The sequence below is a fragment of the Pleurodeles waltl genome, chromosome 2_1, assembly GCF_031143425.1.
Source record: "Pleurodeles waltl isolate 20211129_DDA chromosome 2_1, aPleWal1.hap1.20221129, whole genome shotgun sequence".
NCBI lineage: Eukaryota > Metazoa > Chordata > Amphibia > Caudata > Salamandridae > Pleurodeles > Pleurodeles waltl.
This window is the reverse complement of record NC_090438.1, coordinates 316,296,557-316,322,477: the sequence shown is the minus strand read 5'-3', so window position 1 is coordinate 316,322,477 and position 25,921 is coordinate 316,296,557. Positions and strand designations below refer to the sequence as shown.

The 25,921-nt window shown below is 43.1% G+C and overlaps 1 protein-coding gene across 2 annotated transcripts in view; it reads right to left on the bottom strand.

Annotated features, from left to right (window-relative positions):
* The window catches only part of LOC138264458 (sodium- and chloride-dependent neutral and basic amino acid transporter B(0+)-like), a 245,105-nt gene that overhangs the window by 158,224 nt on the left and 60,960 nt on the right, over positions 1–25,921 (bottom strand). For both annotated transcript variants that reach the window (XM_069212544.1, XM_069212545.1), the window contains exon 4: positions 21,819–21,980. In XM_069212544.1, the coding sequence (XP_069068645.1) occupies positions 21,819–21,980 (162 nt within the window). The remainder of the gene's footprint in view (positions 1–21,818; positions 21,981–25,921) is intronic.

Sequence of the window (25,921 nt, the reverse complement as noted above, 5' to 3'; positions counted from 1 at the left end):
TTGGGGGAAAATCAAAGGCTGCAGAGGGAATACCACCAAGATGCCATGCAGCAGTGGCAGACACACAATGCCACCATGGTCTCCATAGCAGGGGTGCTGAGGTATATCAACACCACCCTGTATGATATAGCTACTCACTATCAAGCCCTTTCCACTAGCAATTTTACCTCTGCCCTCTCTACATCAGTGCCAGCTAGTAGAATGGAGGCACTGCGAGGAGAACCCCAAGCCTCGGACACCCTCTGTAGCAGAAGAACCCCTCCTGCAAATGTGGATGCCCATCCAGACATTCGGCTGTCCAAATGCCAAAACCAAACCCACTGCTAGGAAGTAAACCTTTCCTGCCTTGTCACCTTTGTGTGCCATTGAGACACCCTATTGACTGTTCTGAATCCTAACTCTATTTTTCCATGGTACAAGGACACAGGACCTGTGTGACCAAATGTTGTAGCAGCAACTCTGATCAATCCATCTACCATGACTCCACTCATCACCTATTTGTTATTTAGTTCACTATTACTTAACTTCTCACAACATCGATATGCACAATAAATCACTTATGGACACAGCTGCTGTACATTTGTGTTTAATGGTACAACAACATATGCCTTCTACCCAAATGTAGACTGGTAATGCCTCACTGACTGGCAGTATAATGGCAGCCCCTGAGGTGGAGCCCCCCTGAGCAGGACATACATGACAACAGTAATGTCACTGGACAGATGCCACAGTATGATTTTGAGATCCACAGTAACACCCGGGTATAGACCGTTGAGTCATCTGCAAATGGAGCAAGACAGAGCGTACCATCGGGATGGAAGACATGATCACACAGTAAGCACATATACAGGTAATCAACTGTAGTACTCCAATTCATGGGTACCCAGATAGGACCTATACAGCTCAAGGCTCAGGTCCTTCGTAATATCATTTTAAGAAGCTATCTGTCAAGAACACCTCTCAGAACTGTACTCTTTCGCCATTGACTACTGACAATGTATTCCCCAAGCCCTAGGTAGCAGACCCACAGATGATATCCACACCCTGTGGTTGGGAGGAGCTGGCAATAGGAGAATGTAGGAAATCTAGCTCTAAACTCGTCAGTCCATGAGAAAAATGAATATTGGAATCAATTGCTACAACACATGTTAGGGCTGAACCACTATCACTGTACACCTTACATTCCTTCTGTTTGCTACCACAACTCACACACAGGCATTGGACATCATTACACCATCACATATGCTGTCAGCTATCCACTTCTGATTGTGCACTGACAAGACATAAAATGGTCTACCTCACATGTCTGTACATCACTGGAAGTACTGATGATGAGCTCAATCCTACAGTCAGCTGCTCCTTCTTCCTCTGCTCTTCATTACTTTCTATGTCACCATTTGCAGGCACAGGTACCACTGCCATCCCGTGGGCCTCATTGAAATGGAGTTCCTCTGACGTTGCTGGGTACCTCACAGGTGTCAACAGAAAAGGAAGGGTTGGATAGCCAGAGACACCTGTGAACACAATGGTATAAAAAAAACAATTGAGGTACTGCAACTGTGCAGATTGTGATGACAGGTCACATTACATTCAAACACATGAAAATGCATACTCACCAACCTTCCAGGTCCTCTCTGTGTGTAGTCATGCCTTATGGATAGGGACATTGCTGTTCCGCATGATGTAGGAGTCATGCACTGATCCAGGAAACCTGGGAGATATACTGGTCTGCCAGACACACCATCTGCACGGTGATAGAGTGGTAGCTCTTCCTGTTCCTATACACTTGTTCATTTACAGTGGGAGGGACAAGGGATACATGGGTGCCATCAATGGCCCATACCATCTGAGGAATCAGTCCCATCTGATAAAAGTCACCCTTCACATTGGCGATATCCACTCTTTAGGGAAACCTGATGTAGCTGTCCAGGTGTTACAAGAAAGCACACATTACATCCCTCAAAACCTGACTGAACTGGGCTAAGACATCCCTGCTGTTAAGCTGGCAGAATGCTGGAATGAGCCAGTGGCCAGGAAGTGTAGCACTGACAATACTTGAATGTTGGGAGGTATGCAATAGGGATTGGGATTGCCTGGCATCAGATCTGGCTCTAACTATCTACATAGATCCCAGATAGTTTGGCAATTCAGACGGTAGGTCTGGATGACATGCCTGTCCTTCAAGGTTGCCAGCTCTACCAGTGGATGGTACACTGGTGGTTGGCTCATTTCCCTCATGGCAGGATATCTAATTTGAGAGAAGAAAATGTACAATAAGTCATTCAGTTGGCACACGTCAGCAGCACATGGTATACTTGCCGACAGCTACACATCTGTAGGGGATGTGGAGCAGTGCTTGACATAAACATTACAGGCCATAGGAATGCACATCACATACCATCATTGCAGCACTTTGGCTGGAATGTCAGTTGGATAGGACATATGAAACATATGCATGTTAAAATGTGTGGGTGACTGTGCAGTCCTGCACTGATGACACATATGTAACTAAATGAACGTATATTTATTCGATGCCTATGTACCTCAAAGTATCTAATCAGAACTATCCACATACATACTGGCTCAACACCTCATATTCTCATGATTGACCCACTAAGTAGCACAATCATGAAGTCACAACATTGAGTGACATAGATTTCTGGTTGATCAGGTGTCTGACGCACTTACTTAAGCACATACATTGACTACATGTGCCCAAAATATCAGGTGCCTGACCTACTGTTCTGGACAGTTGGAAGTGACCTAAGTCCGCCGACGGAAGTCGTCATGGCGGTAGGCTGTCACAACTGCCATGCAACTTGTTATAGGTTAACATTGCTGCCTCTGGTGCACTGGGGCCTATGGCGATGGCCGCCGGCGGTGATGGTCCTCTGTGTGATGGCTGTGACCACCATTTTCTGCAGTCTTGCTCACTTGACACCTGGCACCGTTGCTAGCAAGACCTCCACGACGTGAGCTGCTGTGTACTGCCTCTGGGAGCCATCATGCCACATCCTGCAGGTGATGGGGCCCCTGCCTTCACACAGGAAGAGCTGGAGAAGCTGGTGGAGGAGGTTCTACCCCTGTATGAACAGCTATATGGGGCACCAGAGGAACAGGTGAGTCCAATACCCCAGCCATTTTTGATTGTTGTTGTGTGTGACGGTGAGTTGGCCTTGTGAACTGTTGTGGGTGAGATGCATGCATGTGGTATACCGTACTGGTGTGTGGGCAGGTAGAATGGGTATATGTGCTTACTTGTTGTTAAAGTTGTGTTGTGTCAACTACTGTTGGTAAGGTGCATGTGTACATGACTTTCTCCTTTTATCTGTGTCATTCATGCAGGTGAACGCCCATCAGAAAAAAAGGGATCTTGCTTGCCATTGCCAAGCAAGTGCGGGCCTTGGGGGTCAACAGCTGTCAGAGCACTCATTGTCGCAAGTTGTGGGAAGACCTGAGATGTTGGGCCCAGAAGACTGCAGAGGCCCAGTTGCCAATGTCCTCCCAACAAAGGAGGGGTGCCCATTGGACACTGCCCCCCCCATTGCCTGCATTTTGGCGGTGGCTTACCCTGAGGTGGATGTGTGTTTGAGGGCAACACAACAGCCACAGAGGGGTAAGTACTGGCTGTTACCTGGCACTTGGCTCTGGTTGTATGTTGTTTGATGTCTCCGTGTACGTTCTGTGACGATGTTGTAGCTGACAAATGTGTCTAGACTAGTGGTAATCAGTTGGTACCACCTTGCCAGTGTATGACATGTGGAGCTAGCATCGTGGTTTGCTAAGTGTAAGTTTTGAAATCATGTATTAATACATCAGTCTGACTGCATGTGGAGATGCCCTAATGTCAATGGCATGTGTTGCCATTCCTATGCATGTGAGCTGGAGTTTCACCATACCCTTTTACCCTATCCTGGTCCATTTCTCTGCATATGTGTGTCAGTGGATCTAAGGTGTCTGATCACTCCCATCTGTGCTGCTCACCTGTTGTAGCAACAGGTTGAGTCACTTATTTGGTACATGCTCAAAACATAACTTTTACTGATACAGGTCTGGAGTCCATTTGAGGCTGCCATCTCAAGTACAACACAGATATGGGCTGTCTAGGCCAGTACATATCAGTGTTTGTCGTTGTAACCCTATTGTCCGTTCGTCTCTGTTCAATGGGGTATGTGAAGGTAGCAACGAAGGGACATTCTACTTTGGGGGTCTGATTTGTGTATTCGTAATCATAATGCTTTTCCATGTGATTGACATGTGGGATTTCATCTCTGTCCAAATGGATGGGTTTTAGAGAAGGTAAGTGTGTTGGCAGAGCCAGCTTTACACAATATACAATGTCAATAGTATGTGTGCAAATGGCCTACCAATTTCTTTGTAACCTTGGTAATATGCTGCCCACATCATGGCTCAATGGTTAACTGGGTGCACACCATGTGCAGTAGGACAATCTATGCTACCCTTGGTCTAGCTGATGTGTCCAGTCAGGTGAGGGTTCTGTATTGCATCACTTATGTGCTAATGAAGTGATGGTCTTGTTGTACCACTATGTCGAAAGCAGGTATGTGTTGAACTGGAAGATGTTTGTAATGCACTGTAGGGCCATGTGTAAATCATGTATACATGTCATTTCTGTGTGACATTTGTCTAGTCTTGAGTTAGGCACAGGTAATCACATGTCAGATATGGTGTGAGTGATGTTGGTGTACTCAGTGGCCTATGATGTCTATAGTGGCTGCCTGTAGTGTAGTTGTTGTGACACTGCACTCAGTGATTGCCTAAGGATGTGTAATGGGTGCTATGAAGGCCATTGCAGCTGCACTTGCAATAATGAAGTTATGTGGTGTATCTGTGTTTAGTGTGTGCAGAGTTTCCTCTTTGATTGTGTGAATGTCATGCCATGTATTGTACAGATCAATGGTCACCTGTATGGGAGTGCCACTTGTGTTGGTTTCATCGGTTCAGGTACCCTTGTTGACATACATGTAAAGGGGGTCCGCCAGCAATGTGATGTGTATGGCATTTGCTGACTGGGATGCGAATTGGGTACACTTTTAAGGGACATTAGTAATTGAGATGGACTGGTCAGGACATGTATGATGTGTTGTGATCACTCACCTGCTCTTCCAATAGGTGATAGGAGTATGGAGAGTTAGGATCTCGAATATGCATGATATATCTACTTCTGCAATGGCATGAGTAGCATGCTGACATGAATTTCAGGTGTTCTGGTGGATTTGTCCAGGCGTATCAACTTACTCAGAGTGTGATGTGGGTGTGAGGGATGACATGAAGGGGTGGATAGTAGTAACATGATGTGACATGATGTTGGATATGTGTAAAGCCGAAGGACATATCATAGCCTGGTCATGTTCACCTGCAGTTGTGCATGTTTACATGTGTATATGTAAGAAATGTGATTACACTTTCTCTCCCTCTCTGTCCCTCCCTTTCTCTCTCTCTATATTTGTGTGCATCAGCATCAGCAGGTGAAGGAGAAGGGGCACTGACAAGTGGGGATGCTGCTGGTCACGGGACCCAGAGTGCTGCGACAGTGACAGTGAGGGAAGCAGTGGCCCTGAGGATGAGGGGAGTGCCACGGGGGAGAACGGTTCTTCCGTATCATCATCTTTGGGATCCTCCTCCAATGGACACGCCCTGGTGATGGTGGACCCATCTGGGACCACCCCAGCACCATCGTTGTCTGCCACCCCCTTACTACTACCACCCTCCATGTAGCTCCCCACCCAGTTGTCCATGTTTGCTCACCCAGGAGGGTAGGCGTCTCCTTCACCACAGACACCTTTGCCCCTGCCCCAGTCAGTCCTACTGCCCTCAGTGAGGAGGCTATTAACCTCCTGAGGTCCATCTCAATTGGTCAGTCAACCATCGTGAATGTCATCCAGGGACTTGTAACTCAAGACCAGCAGAGCAATGCGTTCCTAGAGGGCATTCGTGGTGCACTGGCTAGCCTACAGAGATCCTATCAGGCTCTGGCTTCCACACTGATGGCAGTCAGTCACCCTTTGTCTTCCGTCTCCCCTCCATCTTCCTCTACCCTATCCCACACCCCTCTTCCCTGTCCCAGCCAGAGCACACAGACAGAAAAGCATATATCCACTTCAACAGACAAGGATACCGCAGTCAAACACAAGCACCACAACACCGACCACTGGCAGGCACACAGACAACACCCACCTAGAGACACACCAAAACCCACTACCTGGACAGACTCCCCTACTATTCCCACCTTCACGTACTCTACACCTGAGACAGCAACAAACACCACATCACCATTCACGAACCCACCCACAACTCCAATTCTACCCACAGTCAGCACAACAGCAGACTCTCAGACATCCACCCCAGTCACCACATCCACAGCCACCACAACCACAGACACACCCACATGCAGCACATCCACCATATGTGCAGTCACCACCCCAACAGACACTCACCTATCCAGCACGGCATCTCTCAGCTCCTCCACCCCCTCCTCCCAAGACACATAAACTCCCAGACTCACCCACCCAACAGACACTCACCACACACAAGCATTCCGTGCACACACCTGCACTCAAAACTTCCACCAAGACATCTCCTACAATCACTTCCTCCCCCTCTGCTCCCAAACCCTTTTGCCATGACCGTCCCTGTGTGTCTAAAATGTTTTTCCTGTCCGGAGTTGAACCTTTTCCCTACTCCTCTCTCACCCAGCCCTACCACTTCCAAGCCCTACCCTCTCCCCTGCAAGTTCCCATGCCCCTCCCCCTGCCAAGAAGTCAGCCCCTCCAAAGTGTTCCCAGCCCTCCCCTAAGCCACGTCCAAACCCCCACCTCCCAAGCCCAAAGACCCTCTCCCAAATCTAGGCCCAAAACCCCACCTCTGCGCCCCAATTCCTGAGGTGCATGCCTGTCCCCTTTATGGCCCTACCCATGGAGGTAATTTAGCAGTCAGGAGTCAAATTCTGGCAGTCTGACATGGCAGCTGGGCATGTTGCTCTTTCGGTTTTGGGACTGGCCCAGGGCCTTTTATGATTGTAAATACTGATATCTAATCTGTTCTTTTCATTATTTATTGACATACATCTGGGCCAACCAGATGTTGGTTCCGACATTATCATCTTTGTCCTGCCTTCCATTCCTCATGGCTGTTATGGTCTTGCCTGCTTCATATTTTGTGTGAGTGTGTTATGTGTGTGGTGGTTGTGCTACCTGTTGTGTCTCAGCTGCTTGTGTGGGTGTGTGCTTTGCATTTGTCCCGCAGTGATGGCTGGGTATGGTGTTTTGGGCATGTATGTGTGTGAGACATACATTTAGGTTGCTATTGTGTGCATTGATTGTGTTGGCTATTGTTATTTGGAGTGTGGTGTGCCCTTATGTGGTTGTACTGTGTGTGTGCATGTGTGTAGTGATTTGTTTGTCCGAAACGCTGTGTGGTGTGTTTGCATGGTGTGACATATGCCTCGTTGTATGGCTGTGTGAATGTGTGTCTTGGTTCAATGGTGTATTTACGTTGTGTAATATATATGTATTGTCAGGTGGGGGTGTGTGTTGTGGAGTATTGACGGTGAGTTTGAGATGTTGCAGTTGTTGTATAGTTTGCTGGTATTGTGTGCTGTTGTGTTTGACAGTGCCGGAGCTGTGTGTCTGCGGCTCGATATGTGTTTTGGTAGTGTGTGTTGGCCGTGTTGTATGTCCTGAGTCTGTGCACGTGTGTATATCGCAGTGTGTGAATGTGTGTGTCAGTGTAGAAGTATATGGATTTGTCACCCTTGCCGCCTGTTCTGGATGTGTATGTTGTGTGTGTGTCGTGACCTAGCCATTCTGCAACAGTGACAGGTGAGTGTGTATGCTCACTGTCGCTGCAGTTGCCGTCTTAGCTGGTTCCTGAGTCGTTGGGTGAGCAGGAGCAGCAGGAAGCTGTGTAGATCGGGTTCTATGGCTGCTCTAGACGGGTGTGGCTTTCTATAGGTGGGTGTCTCCATTTATGCTGTTGGTTTCCACCAGAGTTTCTGTGGTGATGCGACCACAGCGGAAACCTTGGCAGTGTGCAACTTTGTAATCTGTCCGGCGGTAACATGGTCTTTACCAGCCTGAAGGTGCCTCCTGACATCTGTGGTGGCCTCACCGCACTGGCATTGCCGCCAGTGGATTGGCTGTATTCTGTTGTGAATACTGCCATGGTCATAACCTTGCTGTCTTCTCTGCCAGCCTGCATCACTTCCACTCCCAACATGGAGATCATGGAACCACCAACATCGTAATGACCTCCATAATACCTAACTGGAAGGTCCTTGCATCTCATATATGCAGTTAAACAATTTCAGTCTATTTCGTTTTTGGAATATGAATTTTAGGGGTAATTTAATTAGTATTAATCTACAAAAATTAACTTTTGTAATAGGCATCTTATACTATCTACATGGCTCAGCCATCTACCTATTTATACCAAATGGCTAGTAAAACAGAAAAGTTTTGCTTAATGCAATGAAAAACAAAGGTATTTGGGCAAAATATCAGATTATAAATATCAAGTTATATAAATATCGAGTTTTTAATATTGTGACCTATAAATATCATGATGCAGAGATATCCTAGACAAACATATTGATTTTTCAGGTGAGTAATATCATTTTTAATAATATAAGTATTGTTAACATCATTTTTAATAGTATAGTTGTAAAATATATCCTTTTTATTTATCTTTATGTGTTTTAGTTCATATTTTAATTGTATATGTTATATATTGTTTATATAATTGTTGTTACTGTTTTTAAATATAGTTTATAATTTTAAGTTATTTATAACATTTTACTTAATTTTCAATAGTGATTTAAAATGTTGTAGCATGTTGTGAGGTTTGCAGGGGTACAGGGTGGGAAGTTAATTAAGTATAATTCATTATTAATTCATTTTTAATCAATATTAATTATTTAATTGATAATTAATTATATAACGTGTGTGATTATTATATGCTTAAGTTATATTGTAGGAAATTTAAAAAAACACAAAAAAAATTATATAATGTAAACTATATTTTTATTGTTCATGTAAGTATATATTTATATATATTATTAAATGTTACAAAAATATATTTAGTTTACATTATATTAATGTTATATCTTAAAATATTTAATTTTTACTATTTTAAACTATATTTTTACGGAACAATTGATATTTAATATATTGTTAACAATATTAGTGTTAATATTTCTTATGGGTATTGCTATACTTACTTTTATAGGTATAGGAAAATGATATTTTAGGATCAATATTTTTGACATAATGTTTATGTGTGACGATATTTTGTGATTGGCATTATGTCATTGATGCAAAACAAATCAACTTTGGAGGTATTCAATAGTTGGAGTGAAATCTAATACATTTGTTATCTTTGATTTGGCGTACATGATTTAAAACCCAGTATTCTACAAAATGGTTCAAGCATCAGTAAAAGTACAGATAATCAGACTGGAGAATGGGCAATTGTAAATTCAGACTCGTTTAACTTCACTTTATCTGATCATAAAGGCAAGCACTCCATGATAATGGCATAATTGAATGACAATAGGTGATAAATCTGCTGAAATGTGTGGGGAAATCTATCAATTTGTTGTGGAAGATTGCTTGTATTTTTGTTACCTTGTAAAGGAAATAGGACCTCTGTTGTGCAGCATTGTAGCTGTGGACTCTGTGCACAAGCTCTAGTTTGGATGAAGTATGCTTTATCCAGTAACACTCAAACTCTTCATCTTCAACCTTGCTGCTTCTCTTCCTATTACCTGTTGGGTCCCTTAAGGTTCCTACTTCAGACCCACGCTTTCAAGATCCATCTTATACTCTTTACCTTCCTTATTCATTCCTTTGGCTTCATGCTTGTGTGTTATGCCAAGAATACACTACTTATTGTATCAAAAATAACATCAATAACACCTAAGATAGATTTATTTATTGTTGTTTGTAAGGTGTTACTGAATGGATGTTAAACATCTGTCTCAAACTTCACCATGACAAAACTAAGTCCAATTCTTTGGAATCGCCTCTTCAATTCAGCCTTCCTCCTTGTGGCCCTCTGAATTAGGGAACACCCTTGTGCAGAAATTTGGAAGTCGTTTTTGACTGCTCCCTTTCTTTTTCTACTCAAGTGGGCACACTGCTGCTGCCTTCCTCTGCTTTCTTCCAATACTCAGGAAAATCATTCCTTAGCTTCTAATCTCCTTTAGAAAGATGGTAGAATAAGTACTCATGTCCTGCTTGAACTATAGTACTTCCCTTTTAACTGGGCATTATTGCCTACCCGTCTAAGTGACTTCAGTTTGTATGAGAATGCATCTGAACCCCTCATTTTTAGACTCCATTCATTTATCTCCACTCATCTTTAGAAACTTCCTTTGCACAATATTGGCAAATGCTCTATTCCCTTTGTCTCTGTCATTGGCTTTCATCAACCATGGACGCTGCTAGCTCAGAATGAAATTCATCACATACCTCCCTAATCGCATCAAAACCCTACTCCAATTACCTACTCTGAGTTCCTCATGTCAGGGAATCTTGCTTTGGAGGTTGCTTTCCATATGATTTTTGGTGGCCAAGCACTTGACCTTGCACCCCATTTCTTTGCAATCAATTTATGATCACTTTACCTTCTGAAAAACATCTAACAACTTATCTCTTTTGATCCTCTCAATTCCTCTATGTGCCCTGCAGCCAAATTCTTCAGTGTCAGGCACGCTTTATGAATCTTTTCCCTTCATTTCCTAATGCCTACTCATTGGTGATTCAATTTATATGATATTTGTCCTTGTCTGTGGCTTCCTAAACTGAAGTGCACAGAAAAGAAATTCAAATGATTCAAGGCATCTTTATAGGAGAGACTATTTTGCTAGGGCAGGTAAGCTGGAACGCACTTTCTGAAAAATGTTTTGCTGGGGGGGATTCCAGTTTGAAATTACTCAATGACAGTCGTCAAAACAATGCCTGCTTTTGGTGAGCTGTCACAGCAATATGTACTGTGACTGTGCCAGGGCACTGGTAAGTGTTAAGTGGAGGTGGGTGAAGTCCATTTTATTTTTTAATTCATGGTAAGAGGGTGCAAAACTATTGGCAATCTATTGTTTTTACATCCACCTGCCGGAATTAAGAAAAGGAGTATTGCAAGTAAATTGCACTGCAGGAAAAGAATTCCTCATTCTGCGCAGTGAAAAAAGCACGAACCGGAAATTGTTATGCTGTCCCACACTGTCAGCGGTAGGACACTATAGTTACCTTAATTATACCTTTATGATACTAGTTACAATGGCTGCCTTCTAGTCTTCAAAGAAACTTTCCCAACCTATGGTTTCAGTGTGCCACTTGCCTGTTGGAGTGCCTGGAAGACTCAGTAAGCAAGTACAGTACATACAATTCCCTGATGGGGAAGCTGCTTTGAACTGAACTGTAAGGGTCCCGGCAAAGTATTAAGTTAACCACTCTGTTGCGTCGGATGTCTGGGAGCCGCCTGACTGAGGTGGTTTTGTGCATTGGATAGCTCCCAGCAGCCCACACATACAATACAGAAAATCCCTCTGGTGCAGGCACCAGACAGATGTACTGCTGAAAGAGACAACCTCTGGAGTTAGGAAAAAGCTTCCCCAGCTCCTGAGGCTGTTTCTTTCTTTTCAGTGAAATATTGATGTGCTCATGGCGCGCCAGCATAATTTCACTGAAAGTAAACGTGAAATGAGCCAATTGGGTCATTTAACTTTCACTGTCTAGGTGCTCGCAGGGCTATCTCAGCCCCCAAAGCACCCCCAAAGCACCTACTCAGACAGGAAAGGTATCACTGAAAATGGAAGAACGGCCCCTTTACAATGGCACCCTTTGCTAGTAGATCCCTGCTTAGGGATTGCTGCAGGAGGGCGATCCCCAAGCAGGGACTAGGCACCAGGGAGGAAGCAGCGGTCCCTGGGGCAAGAGCATTTGCTCCACTTTATTTTTATGGACCAGAACAGTCTTTCTGCCCCTCCTGGGTGGCAGGTGGGCACAATATCCCTTGTTCCACCACCCGGAGGGCACAAAGCTCCCTAGCCAGCATGGATTGTTTATCTCTTAGAATAGGGGTAGGGGCTGCCCACTATGGGCATGTCAGTGCCTCACCCCAAAAATGAGTAGTCTTTCTGTCCCCCTTTGGAGGCAGATGGAAGGAATAGTCCCCAATCTGCTCCCCCCAGGAGGGCAGAAAGCACCCTAGGCACCAGGGACTATTTTCTTTCTTAGTGTAGAGAAGGTGGCTGCCCTTTATGGGCCTGTCAATTCCCTCACCCAGAAAAAAAAGTTCACATTCTTTCTGCCACCCCTTTGGGAGCAGATGGGGCAAAGCCCACTAGGCATCAGGGATTATGCTTTTTAGAAAAGTCTAGAGGTGGGAGCTGCCCAAAACAGGCATGACAATGCCCCCATTGTCCAAAAATGGGGACCGTCTTTCTGCCCTCTGGGGGCAGATGTGGATTATTACTCCAGATCTGCCCCTCTGGGGGGCAGAAAGCCCTGTACACACCAGGGAAGATTTTTTTTAATAAACCCCCACCCCAAATATATGGGGGCAAAGTCTTTCTGCCCCACTTGGGGGCAGATGGGGTAATTACCCCTGATCTGCCCCCCTGGGGGGGGTATACAGCCCACTGACACCAGGGAATTTAAATAAATAGAGGTGTGGGAGCACCCACCACTATGGACATGGTTTTGCCCCTATCCCAACTGAAGGGTGCAACAGACTTTCTGCACCCCTCCGCAGACTAAAGCATCTCATCCCAATGGCAAGCAGGAGGACATTTGACTCTTTTTGTGTGTTGATTTTGCATATGGGTCAGTAGAGCTTGTCTAACTCTCAATATTGTCCCACTTACAATGGTGAACGGCTGCACTTTTTGGGTTTGTGTAGGTTGCCCACTGAAAAAACCTACCAGACACATCTGAAAAGTAGGTATCTGGTGGAAGTCCAGTGTGGTGTGCTTCAGATGCTCCTTACACCATTTTCTTAACCACAGTGTCCTGCAAACCTTCAACTTTTCCTGAAGTCACAGATTTTTCCTATGTTTCTGTGATGGAAAAGTCTGGAATCCACAGGAATCCACAAAATTCCTACCACCCAGCATTACCCAACCAGTGCGGATAAAAACTCAGCCCCACTTGTGTGGCTGGGCCTAGCGAAAGTGACAGGAACAGATCTAAACGAGGTCAATAGGAGTCTCCATGCAAGGGCTCCCATTGTCCTAGGTTTGATCCGTCCCTGTCAAGGCACTAGGGCCCAGACGCAGAAGTAGGGCAGCAGTTTTATCGGCACAGGTTAGGCAATGCTGACTGGTAGGAATTCTGTGAATTCTAGAAGTTTCCATCACAGAAATTAATGTAAGAAAATGCCTGATTTCAGGCAAAGTTTGAGGTTTGCAGGGCATTTTGGGTAAAAACAAACCTAATGAAATCATGACATTGTTGATTCCCCTAGGTTTTCAAAAAGGTACAGGTTGGCTAGGTTTCCCTAGGCGCCGACTAAGACAGGGTCCAATTCTGGAGCTACCCACAACGGAGAAAGAGAGTCAGTTTTCGATGGAAAAATGCTCTGAGTCCATGTTGTGTTTTGGTCCATTTCCTTGTGCAGGCACTAGGTCCACCCACACAAGAGAGGTACCATGTTTCTCAATAGACTTGGGGGAATGTCGGGTGGATGGGAGTTTGTGGCCTCCTGCAGATTCCAGAACTTTCCATAACAGAAATGTGAGGAAACAGTGTTTTTTTTGTCAATGTTTGAGGTTTGCAGGGGATTCTGGGTAAAAACACTTGGTGAGAGCCATGCAAGTCAGCTCAGGCTGGATACCATTCAATGTCTAGTTTTCAAAAATGCACAGGTGGGCTAGGTTTCCCTAGGCACCAGCTGAGATGGGGTCCAAATTCTGGAGCTATCCACATTGGAAAAAGAGGGTCAGTTTTTGGAGGAAAAATGCTCTGAGCCCACATTCAGTTTTGGGCCATTTCCTGTAGTGGGCCCTAGACTTACCGACACAAGTGAGGTACAATTTTTACCAGGAAACTTGCGTGAATGTTGGGTAGATGGAAGTTTGTAGATCCCTGCAGATTCCAGAACTTTCCATAACAGAAATGTGAGGAAACAGTGTTGTTTTCGTCAGCTCAGGCTGGATACCACTCAATGTCCAGTTGTCAAAAATGTACAGGTTGGCTAGGTTTCCCTAGGTGCTGGCTGAACTAGGGTCCAAAACCTAGAGCTACCCACATCGGAAAAACGGGGCCAGTCTTTGGGGGAAAAATGTGCTGCGTCAATGTTGTGTTTTGGCCCGTTCTTTGTTATGGGTACTAGACCTACCCACACAAGTGAGGTACCATTTTTATCAGGAGACTTGTAGGAATGTTGGGTGGAAATAAATTGTGGCTCTCTGCAGATTGCAGAACTTTCCTTCACATAAATATGAGGAAGCAGTGTTATTTTAGTAAATGTTTGAGTTGTGCCGTGGATTATGGGTGAAAAACGCGGTTACAGCTGTGCAAGTCAGCCCACCCTGGATACCCATAGGTGTTTAGTCCTAGGTGCTGGTTCAGCTAAAGACCAAAATCTCGACCTACTGATGTTGGGAAAAAAGGTCAGTTTGCGATGGAAAAATGTGAATCGTCCATGTTGCGTTACGTCACATTCTTGTTGCTGGTACTAGGCCTACCCAATCAGGTGAGGTACCATTTCTATTGGGAGACTTGTAGGAGCATTGAACAGTAGAACATTTGTTATTACCAATTGGATTTCACTGCATTTGTGCGATTTGAATGTAATCTATTTTATATGAAAGATGACATTTTAAAAAATGCCTTCCAAATCATACGCTAGTATGGGTACCCACAAATACAGAGATGTGGAAATAAACACTGCTTCTGAACGCTATATCTTGTGCGCATTTCAGAAATATTAAAGTTTCCTTGACACTCATTTTTTACTCCGCCTATTTTGCTGTAGGAATTGGTGTATACTTGGTACTCAATGAAAACCCATTGTAGGGTGCAGCTCAGCTGTTTTCTCTGGGTACCTTGGGTTCTTGGAGAACATATAAACCCTATATATCCTTGCAACTAGCAGGGTCTAGAAGCAGACATAATGGTATACTGCGTTTGTGAATCTGCTGTTGTGACAAAAAGTTACAGATGAAAATGTAGTCACAAATGCCCATTTTTCCTAGTCATTTCCATTTTATACTTTTCTTCAACAGTTGTTTTGCTTAGGAACCCCTTGAGGGACCTACACACATGACCCCTTACTAAATTCAGAATTTTGTCTACTTTTTAGAACTCTATAGCTTTACTGGCTAACCCTTAATACTGGTTTTCACCGCAATCAGGAAATAGGTTCAGAGCACAAAAGGTACGGAAAAAAGGCTACCTCTTAGGAAAATGCTACAACTATTGTACATTTTCTTTTTCAGTTCAGCTCTGCATGTTTCAAAAAGCTGGGAAGATGGTGGCTTTAGTATAACTAACCGTTCCTGGATGCCATTTTTCTGGAAAAAAAGACACTTTAATCTGGAGCATTTTCCCCCTATTTTCTTAATAAACGCAAAATGTTGCAATATTTTCATTATTTTCTCATTCCCCTTCAGGGGAATCCACAAACCATGGGAATATTTAGATTGCTCGTGATGTTGGAAAAAAAGGACACAAAATTTGGAGTGGATAGCTGCATACAAAGTAATGGAGGCCTAAGTGCAAACTACCCCAAAGAGCCAAAAAAGAGTTCAGCAATAGGGAGATAGGGGAGGCCTAGCAGCGAAAGGGTGAAAGCAGTTAGTAAGTATAAAGCCACTGTAATTTTGTTGTACAGTTCTTTTCCCATCCATAGAGCAGCATATCAGCTCCTGTTCCACATCATGGGTGGGAAAAATACTGAATTTCTCGCAGTTTGCTTACTGCGGAGAACTCTCCCAACACCTCTGAAGTGAAGAGTTGTAGAAGAGTGCCTGTCTTTCGTTTATATTCCTGTATGGCCTTTTCCCTATTGGATTACTCAGGATTCTAAATAGGGCTTTGAGGTAACGGAGTGCACAGTTTCTTTCTGGGTTTCAGCAAGTTTATTGGAGAATTACTCCAGAGTATGGAAGCCTCATCCTGTCAGCAAGACGTTCAAAGTCAACTGCCACCGAGAACCTAGCTAGATACCCTCCATTCCATGTTCTAAGTTCTTAGAACTGTCTTGCTCACAAGAATGAGTGTTTCCAATAACAACAAGAGAATACATGCATAGTGCTTAACACAGATTATCTAATATAACAATCAGTATACAATACTACATCACCTCCCTTACATTACAGACTTAAAAAAACTTACAAAAGAAAACAGTAATGAACACAAAAAAATAATGATAATAAGTTATACATAGTCTCGTAGTCTCTCAGGTCTCCTAATTAATCTCATAGGTCTGGAACCCACCTTCTTTGCTGAATCAAAAACAATGTGAGACCCACTATCAAATGTATCAGATACACTTGGCTCTAGGGTGACAGACTCACTTAACTCATCTGAACTATGGATACCACATTTTACTACTCTGTTTAAGTTCCATATTTTATGATAATTAGTCTTTAATGCATTTTTAAAGAGCTTCACAACTTTAAACTGACCTAGAAATTTGCTAGGTGTTTTTCCAACTCTCAGAGACTTTATTTTTATCCAATCATCAACTTTTATCCTTGTTTCTTTTACCCTTTTGCGTGTATCATACAATTTTTTCCTCTGATTTTTTTTCCCCATTCTTTGTTCCTCCATCCATTCACATCACCGATCAGGGGATCAATACACAAACGTTTCTCTTGCACCCATCCAGGAGCTACCTCATGGCAAGGTAAGCTTCCTTTAAACAGACGGAAGGGAGTCACCCCCGTGAAGGAATGTGGAGTCAAACGATATTCACGCACCTTTTTTTTTATTTCACTCTCCCACTTATTACCTTGTCTTTGTGCCAATTGTATACTTTCTTTAAGAACCTTGACAAAGCGTTCTACCACCCCATTAGATTCGGGATGATATAAAGCAGCTTTTTTGTGCTTAATCCCTCTATCTTTCAAAAAGGATTCTGTAGCTTTCGAAGTAAATTGAACGCCATTGTCAGTAAGGACAGAAGAAGGAAACCCTTCCCTCTCAAAAAGTTCCTCAAGAAAGGCAATTATGTCTTTAGATTCTACTGAACTCACAATCTTTATTTCTGGCCATCTTGAATACATGTCAATAGAGACCAATACATACCTGTCTATTGAACCTAACTTCACTGGTCCTAGAATATCTAAATCTATATCCATCCAAGGTCCTAAGGAGTCCTCCCTTAACACCATGGGTTGTATCCTGCATTTTAAGACTTTATCTGATTGGGCACACAAAAGACAATCCCTTACTTCTCTCTCCACCATGGTATCCATGGCAGGCCACCAATAAATACACCTTAATCTCTCTTTGGTTTTGGAGATACCCATATGACTAGAGTGAGCATGTGCAACTAACTTTTTCCTCAAAGAAAGGGGAGGAATCAACGTACTACCTCTAACTAACAGATCATCTGTAATCGCTAACTCATCTCTCACTTGTCAAAAAGGCACTAAACTTTCTTCACAATTTATTTTAACACCCCATCCGCTTTTGGTTTGTTCAATTACTTTTTGTAAGGTGGCATCTTTCAGTAATTCATCTCTCCATTCCGATTCTTGGATAGCTGAGTTTGTTACTAGACATACTTTAATATCCTGGTCAAACTCATCACTTGTAAAGTAATCATCATCAACACTGTCATACTCCCTGTCTGTTTCTTCCAAAGAAAAAGGTTCACGAAGCCTAGAGACAATCAGCTTGTAGATTGAGAGTGCCAGGCATATAGACCACTGTATAATCAAACTCTTGCAATGCAACTACCCACTTGCGAATGCGGTGTGACACCAAGTCAATTCCTTTGTTCTTGAAAACTTCCTTCAGAGGCTTATGATCTGTGATAACTTCAAAGTTACAACCCCATAACATTTTTCTTAATTTTCTTATTGCCCAATAAACACTTAGTGCTTCTTTTTCAATCACGGAATAATTGTATTCAAACCCTATCAAGCTCCTAGACAAAAATAAAATTGTCCTATTGACACCATCTGCTCTCTGTGTTAGTACCGCTCCAATGCCTTTTGAGCTGGCATCACACATTAATTTGATCTCATCGTTAGGGTCATAACTCCCTAAATCACCTGCTTTGCGTAGAGAACATTTAATATCTTGAAATTCAATATCACATCGATCGCACCAGGAGAATTCACTCCCCTTCTTCAAAAGATTTCTCATGTTCCTTGTTCTCTCAGCAAACTTAGGTACAAATTTATTATAAAATTCAGCCATCCCAAGAAATTTTACTAGTTCCTCCTTGTTTTCTGGAGCTGGAATATTTATGATTGTGTCAACTAAAGCAGATTTAGGGCAGATGCCTTTTCCTGAGATCTCATGGCCTAAATATTCAATAGTGGACATGTTAAACTTACATTTTTCAGATTTCAGAGTTAGACCTGAGTTTCTCAATCTATGCAAGACTATTCCCAAACTCTCGTTATGTTTAGTTAAATCAGTTCCATGTATCAAGATATCATCTTGGTAGATCTTAACACCTTCCACACCTCTTAATACCTTTTCAAGTGCTCTTTGAAATACAGAAGCTGCTGAGATTAAGCCAAAAGGCATCCTGAGAAACTTGAAGGTACCAAAAGGAGTAATGAAGGTAGTGAGATCTTGTGAAGATGGATGCAGTCTTATTTGATGGTATGCAGAGGTAAGGTCGAGAGTTGAAAAGTGCTTTGCACCGTTAAGAGAGCATAACATTTAATTAATGTTAGGAAGAGGATGATGGTCTACTACTACAGCTTTGTTTAACTGTCTGAGATCTACACAAAGTCTAACTTCTCCATTGGCCTTCTTAATCATGACAACAGGAGCTACCCACTCGGATGCCTCTAATTCTTGAATTATACCACTACACAATAATCTGTCTATCTCCTCTTTCATTTTATGTTTGACAGTGAAAGGAACCAACCTCAACTTTGCTACTTTGGGTTGAGCTCCAGGCTTTAAACTAACCACAAGTTGATAATTATTTAGACAGCCAATTTTTTTTTTTTAAACATCCGGGAATTTTTTAATCCATGTTTTCCCTTGTTCAGCCACTTGATCAACAGAAGAAAAATCCTTAAGGATTACTGAAGGGACCTCATTGGGGTCAAGGTAGACATGCAAATCACGTTGGTGAAACTAGCTAATCAAAGAATCACCTTTTAGTGACACATACACTTTTGCTGGTATTACACGCTCTTTGAACTCAATAGTACACCAAAAGTATCCAAGTAGTTTAATGGGCACACCACCATAACCTTTGGGAGAGATATCAGGCTTCTGTAAGCTAAATTTACCTTTCAAGTGTAGATCATAAAAACTCTTAGGAACTAAAGTTATTTTGGCTCCAGAATCAAATAAAACTTTCACACTTTCACCATTCACCAAAATTGTTTCTGGGGGACCATCCAAGTGTCCACACGTATTCTGCAAGATATCAACTTCATTTATGACATCAACCTCATCGCTCGTGTCTTCATAAACTACTTCACTAACTTTCCTAGAACCTGTTTTTGTCTTGCAACATTTTGCTAGATGTCCTCTCTTACCACAGTTTTTACACAATACTTTCCAAGCAGGACAATCCTTGTTATTAGCCATGTGACCTACATTGCCACATCTGAAACATTTCCCCGTAAATGACTTTAACCCTTTAATATCATTCTTCTCTCTGAAATGTTTGACTTCAATCTTACTACTTTGAACAGTTTTAACAGAACCCCCTTCTTCTACATCATATTCATACGTTGTAGCTTTCTGGTTCTTCAAAATCTGAACACAGTTCTTAGAATGTTCACAAGCTTTTGCCATAAAGACTACTTCATCCAAAGATGGATTATCTTTTTGCCACATGTTTTCTCTAGCCTTTTCTAACGAACAACCCAACATGAATTTGTCTCTTAAGCGCTCTTCATAAGAAACACCAAAAGAGCAGTTAGTGGCTAGACCACGCAGTGCTGTAATATATTGTTCAATTGATTCATCTTGTCGTTGTAATCTCTTTCCGAATTGATAACGTTCCAAAACTGTGCAGACTTTGGGTAAATAATGTAAATCAAGTTTTTTGATACAAATCTCATATGCATTGAGACCAGCGGAATCATTGTCTGATAAATACGGCAGTTTTTCAAATATTTCCTGTCCCACAGTGCCTAGACAGTGCATTAATAAGGAAGTCTTCCTCTCCGCACTAAGAGACGTGCCACAGACTTTTGCGTAATTCGTAAACACCTTTTTCCACTTCTGCCATTTAATGGGAGGTTCACCTGGAGATACCAAGAAGAAGGGTGCTGCTGGTACATTTTGCATGCTGGCGGTATTATTTATAAATACTCTAAAGATGATACCACATAATCATACACCAGATTAAATTATTATTTTTGAGCAGAATTATGATGTATCAACTAGATTTCAATTTGTTGTTTATGAGAATATTATCTTAATTATTACAGGATATCAGAAAAAATAATACGCAGTACATAGTCTTAATAAAATAAATTTTGAAGTCCTAACAAATATACTGAGATTTGTGAAATTCCAGTTTGATGTATTTATGTTTGTATCCCACGTTGTTAAACAAAGATGCACTTCAAGAACTTAGAAACTAAATATTTGTTAGTTTCTTTGTATTGTGCGAAGACAGCGTGTACACTCGGCTGCATGTTCAAGAAGTTGTTGAGCGTGTCCTCGTTCCCTTCGATAAAAATGCAGATACAGCGAAGTGAGCGTCTCCCGTTGCCTGGGAGACGTGCAGTGATGCTGTTTGAACACGGCTTTATTCACGTGCTGTAGAATTGAAGGACGTGTCTCTGCGTTGCCTAGGAGGCATGCGTTGGTGTTGCACGCGGCGTTAAGCTGCTAAGCGTCACCTCGTTGTGTAGCCGGGACGCTGAGACACTGTGCGCATGCGCAGTAGTTAAAGCTTTTATACCTCGCGTCAAGTATCAGGCAAACGAGGCAAAAAGATAGGGTATTCCTACTCCCTGACCCACAATCCTGGCCCCAGACTCACTTGTCGGTCAGAGAAGTGCAGAGTCGTAGTTGTCTTCAGAGTCGACACGTAGCTGGAGTTATTTTGAAGTGGAGAGTGTCCACTTGAGGCTTCGGGACTGTGAAGTTCTCGCCACGCTCGTCGCCAAAATGAGGTAACGGAGTACACAGTTTCTTTCTGGGTTTCAGCAAGTTTATTGGAGAATTAGTCCAGAGTATGGAAGCCTCATCCTATCAGCAAGACGTTCAAAGTCAACTGCCACCGAGAACCTAGCTAGATACCCTCCATTCCATGTTCTAAGTTCTTAGAACTGTCTTGCTCACAAGAATGAGTGTTTCCAATAACAACAAGAGAATACATGCATAGTGCTTAACACAGGTTATCTAATATAACAATCAGTATACAATACTACAGGCTTTATTTGAGTAACAGACCCTAAAGTCCCGGTAAGTTACCACGAGTCTGCTTCCTCACCATCACATGGAAATGTACTACATATAAGTTTCTTTTCTCATTTATCTGGATGGCGTCTTCACAAAATGTTAATCAGTATTGTGCATTAAAAGTGCTACACAGCATCCTTTCCTGAAAAACATCATGCCAAGGTAGTAATGCAATTCAGGCAGAATACTATGTTCTAGAATATTGTGGAACAGAGCAGAATGGCTTACCTCCAGTATCCTTCCTGCAGTTTTCATCTGCCCAGTCTCCGCAATCAGCCCACGGTAATACACTTCGGAATGAAGCAAATAAATAGTAGAGGCTGTAGGCTATGATAACATTGTAATAAATGGCGACTAGAGATGAAATAAGCACCATGGTGACGCCAACTCCTGTAAAAAAAGAGCACGGATACATTATTTTGTGTCTAAAAATGAAGAAAATATAATTTGACATGTTCATTGCAAAGGCTAAACTGAGTTGTTTTCAGTTTACAAATCATTATACTTAATATACCATATAGGAGCAGAGAGCTGAACTAGGTCCAACAAATTTTGCAAAACTAAACAACCTTTGCAATATTGTCTCAGATGTACGAAAGGATTGCTCTGACATTTGTGTATGCAAAGCAGCACTGTGCAAACAGCAGCAATCAGCTGTACACACAAGCTAATATGTGCTTAAAGTTGACCTTCACACTGTGCCCAAATTCCTTTGGGTATCCCCTGGTAATGTATGCGAGGGAAGTGCAGATAGGGGTGTCTGCGACAAGCCAGTGCAAAAAACCTTAGGGAAGATTTAAGAGCCACTCGCACCTCCTTGCGCCACATTAGCATCATTTTTTTACACTAATGTGGCCCAAAGAGGCCAAAATCGCTGTGCCAAATTTATAATGTGGCACAATGCATGCATTGCGCCACTTTGTAACCCTTGCACTACATTATACCTGCGCCAGGCATAATGTATGCAAAGGGAGCGTTCCCCTGTTAGGATTGGGGGGGGGGGTAAAAAAATGGTGCAAAGAAATCTAAGAGATTTCTTTGCATCATTTCTTTTTGGCACTTTTAACGCCTGCTCACAGCAGGCATTAAAAGGAGGCACACCATTATTTATAATGGACCTCAATGGGCTCTGAAGGATTAATGTCAACATTTTTGCCAAAACAATCTGTCCCACTTCAATCTCCCCCAGTCGAATCTGCCACTCTACGATCCAATCAACCTCACCCCATCCCAACTGACCACACTTCAATACTCCCAATTCGCCCAACTCCAATCTGCCCCACTTCAATCCAAAACAATCTGCCCACTCCAATACAGCAATCCATAGTAATCTGCCCCACTCCAATCCACAACAGCCTGCCCCACCTCAATCCAAAACAATCTGCCCCACTCCAACTTAAAACACACTGCCTCCTTCAATCTTCCCCACTCCAATCTAGAACAATCTGCCCAACTCCAATCTGCCTCACTCTGATCTGACCCACTCCAATCTCAAAAAATCTTTCCCACACCAAAACAGAAATTCAAAACAATCTACCTCACTCCAATCCAAAACAATCTTCCCCACTCCAATACAAAACAATCTGCCACACTCCGAAACAAAACAACCTGCCCCACTCCAACCAGTGCCACTCCAATCTAATACAATCTGCCCCACTGCAATCCAAAACAATCTGCCACACTCAGATCTAAAACAATCTGTCCCACTTCAATCAAAAATATGATGCCAAAAGCTAATCTTCCCCACTCCAATCCGAAAAAATCTGTCCCTCTCTAATCCAAAACAATCTGCCCCACTTCAATCCAAAATAACTTGTCCCACTCAAGACCGCCCTGCTCCTTTTCATTCCACCTCACCTCACCTCAAACCATCCCAAACCACTCCACTCCATTCCTATTCACCCCCTTCAATCAACCACGATCCATCCACACCAACCAAATCCACCCCAATGCAGACCAATCCAATCCACCCCTAACCGATCTACCCCACTCCAATACAATACCATCTACCCTACTCCAAACCACCACAATCCAACACACTCCAGTCCAACTGACTCCACTACAGTCCAACCCACCCTATGCCAGCCCAACCCACTCCAATCCAATCTAACACATTCCACTAAAAACCACCACATTCAAATCCAACCCAACCAAACCCACCCCACTCCAATCCAACCCATTTCAATCCAACCCATCCCACTCCAATCCAACCCACCCCAATTCAATTTAACCCATTTGATCACACTCCAATGCCCAACTCCATTCCAATCCAACCCCCTCCATTCCATCTCACTCCAATCCAATCCACCACAAGCCTCCCAACTTAAATCCAGTCCTCTCCAATCAAATCCACCCCATTCCAAAAAATCCATTACACTTCAATCCAACCCACCCCAATCCAATCCACCTTAATACAAACCATCCCACCCAATCCAATCTGATCCACCCCAATCCAGTCAACCGCACTCAACCCAATCCACCCCACTCAATCCAATCCACCCCACTCCACTCCTGTCCACCCTAATCAAGTCAAATCCACTTCACTCCAGTCAAATCCACCATACTCCAATCCATCCAATTCACCACACACCTGTCTAATTTACATAACTCCAGTCCAATTCACCCCATTCCAGTCCACCCCACATCAGTGCAATCCACTTCACCCCATTCCCCCACAACAATCCAACCTAACCCACTCCAAACCACCCCAATTTACCCCACTCCAGTCCACCCCACCTCAATTGAATCATCAACCCAACTCCAATCCACCACATTTCACTCCAATCCACCCCAACCCACTGCACTCCAATCCACCCACTCCACTCTCATCAATCCACTCCACTCTAGTCCAATGTACACCACTCTACCCCAATCCTCTCCTCCAGTTCAATCCACCCCACTCCAATCCATCCAGCCTACCCCACTCTGATCTATCCCACCCCGCTCCAATCCATCCACTTCAGTCCAATCCAGTCCAATCCAGCCCACCCCAATGCAATGAATCCAAGCCAGCCCACTGCAGTCCACCTCAGTCCTCCCCACTCCAGTCCAGTCTAATCCACCCCACTCCAATTCACCCCATTCAAAACCACCCCAATCCACTCCACCTCAATCCAATCCATCCCACCCTAGTTGTATTACTTCAGTCCAGTCCACCCTGATCCAATCTACCTCACCCCATTTCAATCTACCCCACTCCAATCCACCCCACTCCATTAAATCCACCCCACTCTACTCCAATCTAATCCTCCTCACACTACACCAATCCACCCTGCTACCTCAATCCACTCAAACCCACTCCATCCTATTCTACCCCATGCCACTCCACACCAAAACACTCTCTGCCATTGAACCATTAAACTCTACTCTTCTCCACTCCATTCTATGACACTCCACCCCACTAACATTTAGCCATGCTTAACCACAGCCACACTGATATACAACATGGCAAAACACATTGCCAATAGCCCTTGCATAGGTGAGCCCTACTGGCTTTAACAGTGCTTGTCATAAAACTCTTGACACAAGACTCATCTTAGTAAGGGTCCCACTTCAGTATGGTCCTAGGCCTAGCAACAACTTCTGATATTTCTGTACAGCTTTAGTTTGGGCTCTACTAGTAAGATTAGAGCATCAGGAAATTTGAAGAGGACAAGTTCCAGTGATGCAATTATGAGCAATAGAATGGCTGCTAGGAAGATGGAAGAGACACGATGATGGTGTAAGAGGTGCTGCATTTCTCCAGAAAATCTTAGAGGCTATATAAGTAAAAAAACAACATTTGAAGTACAAGAGAGTGGTTTAAACATACTTAATTGAACTCAGAATGAGTCCCAATTGTTAGAATGCACAAAGATTTGCTTTAACACCACCCCAATATCTAACACCATGCTGATTAATAATAGCCATCTTGTTTTCTTATAGTGCCCATGTTATGCACAGGTCTGCTCCACCTTCTCGTTTCAGATGTATTCTGCCATTCTCTTGTATGACATTTTAAGTAAGATTTGTAAAATGAGTAGCTTGGCATCTTGCACTTGTATGCTTCTTAAGGGCCCTTTTCCTTCTTCCCATGAGAAAACTGTGCATGTTACTTTAAGTTCTGGTTTCTTTACTCTCATTCAAAACAATATATATATATATATATATATATAAAACCTATCAAAGTAATGCATAAAGATGTGGGTTTAGAACTTCTCGGAGGACATGATGCTACTTTGTATGGCTATCTTGCACTGTGCTTGATTTTCTAAATATATGTGTGTAGATTTCAAATAGACATATCTGTGTTTTCTATTTTCTTTTTGACAGTCTGGTGCCTCATCTGGGAT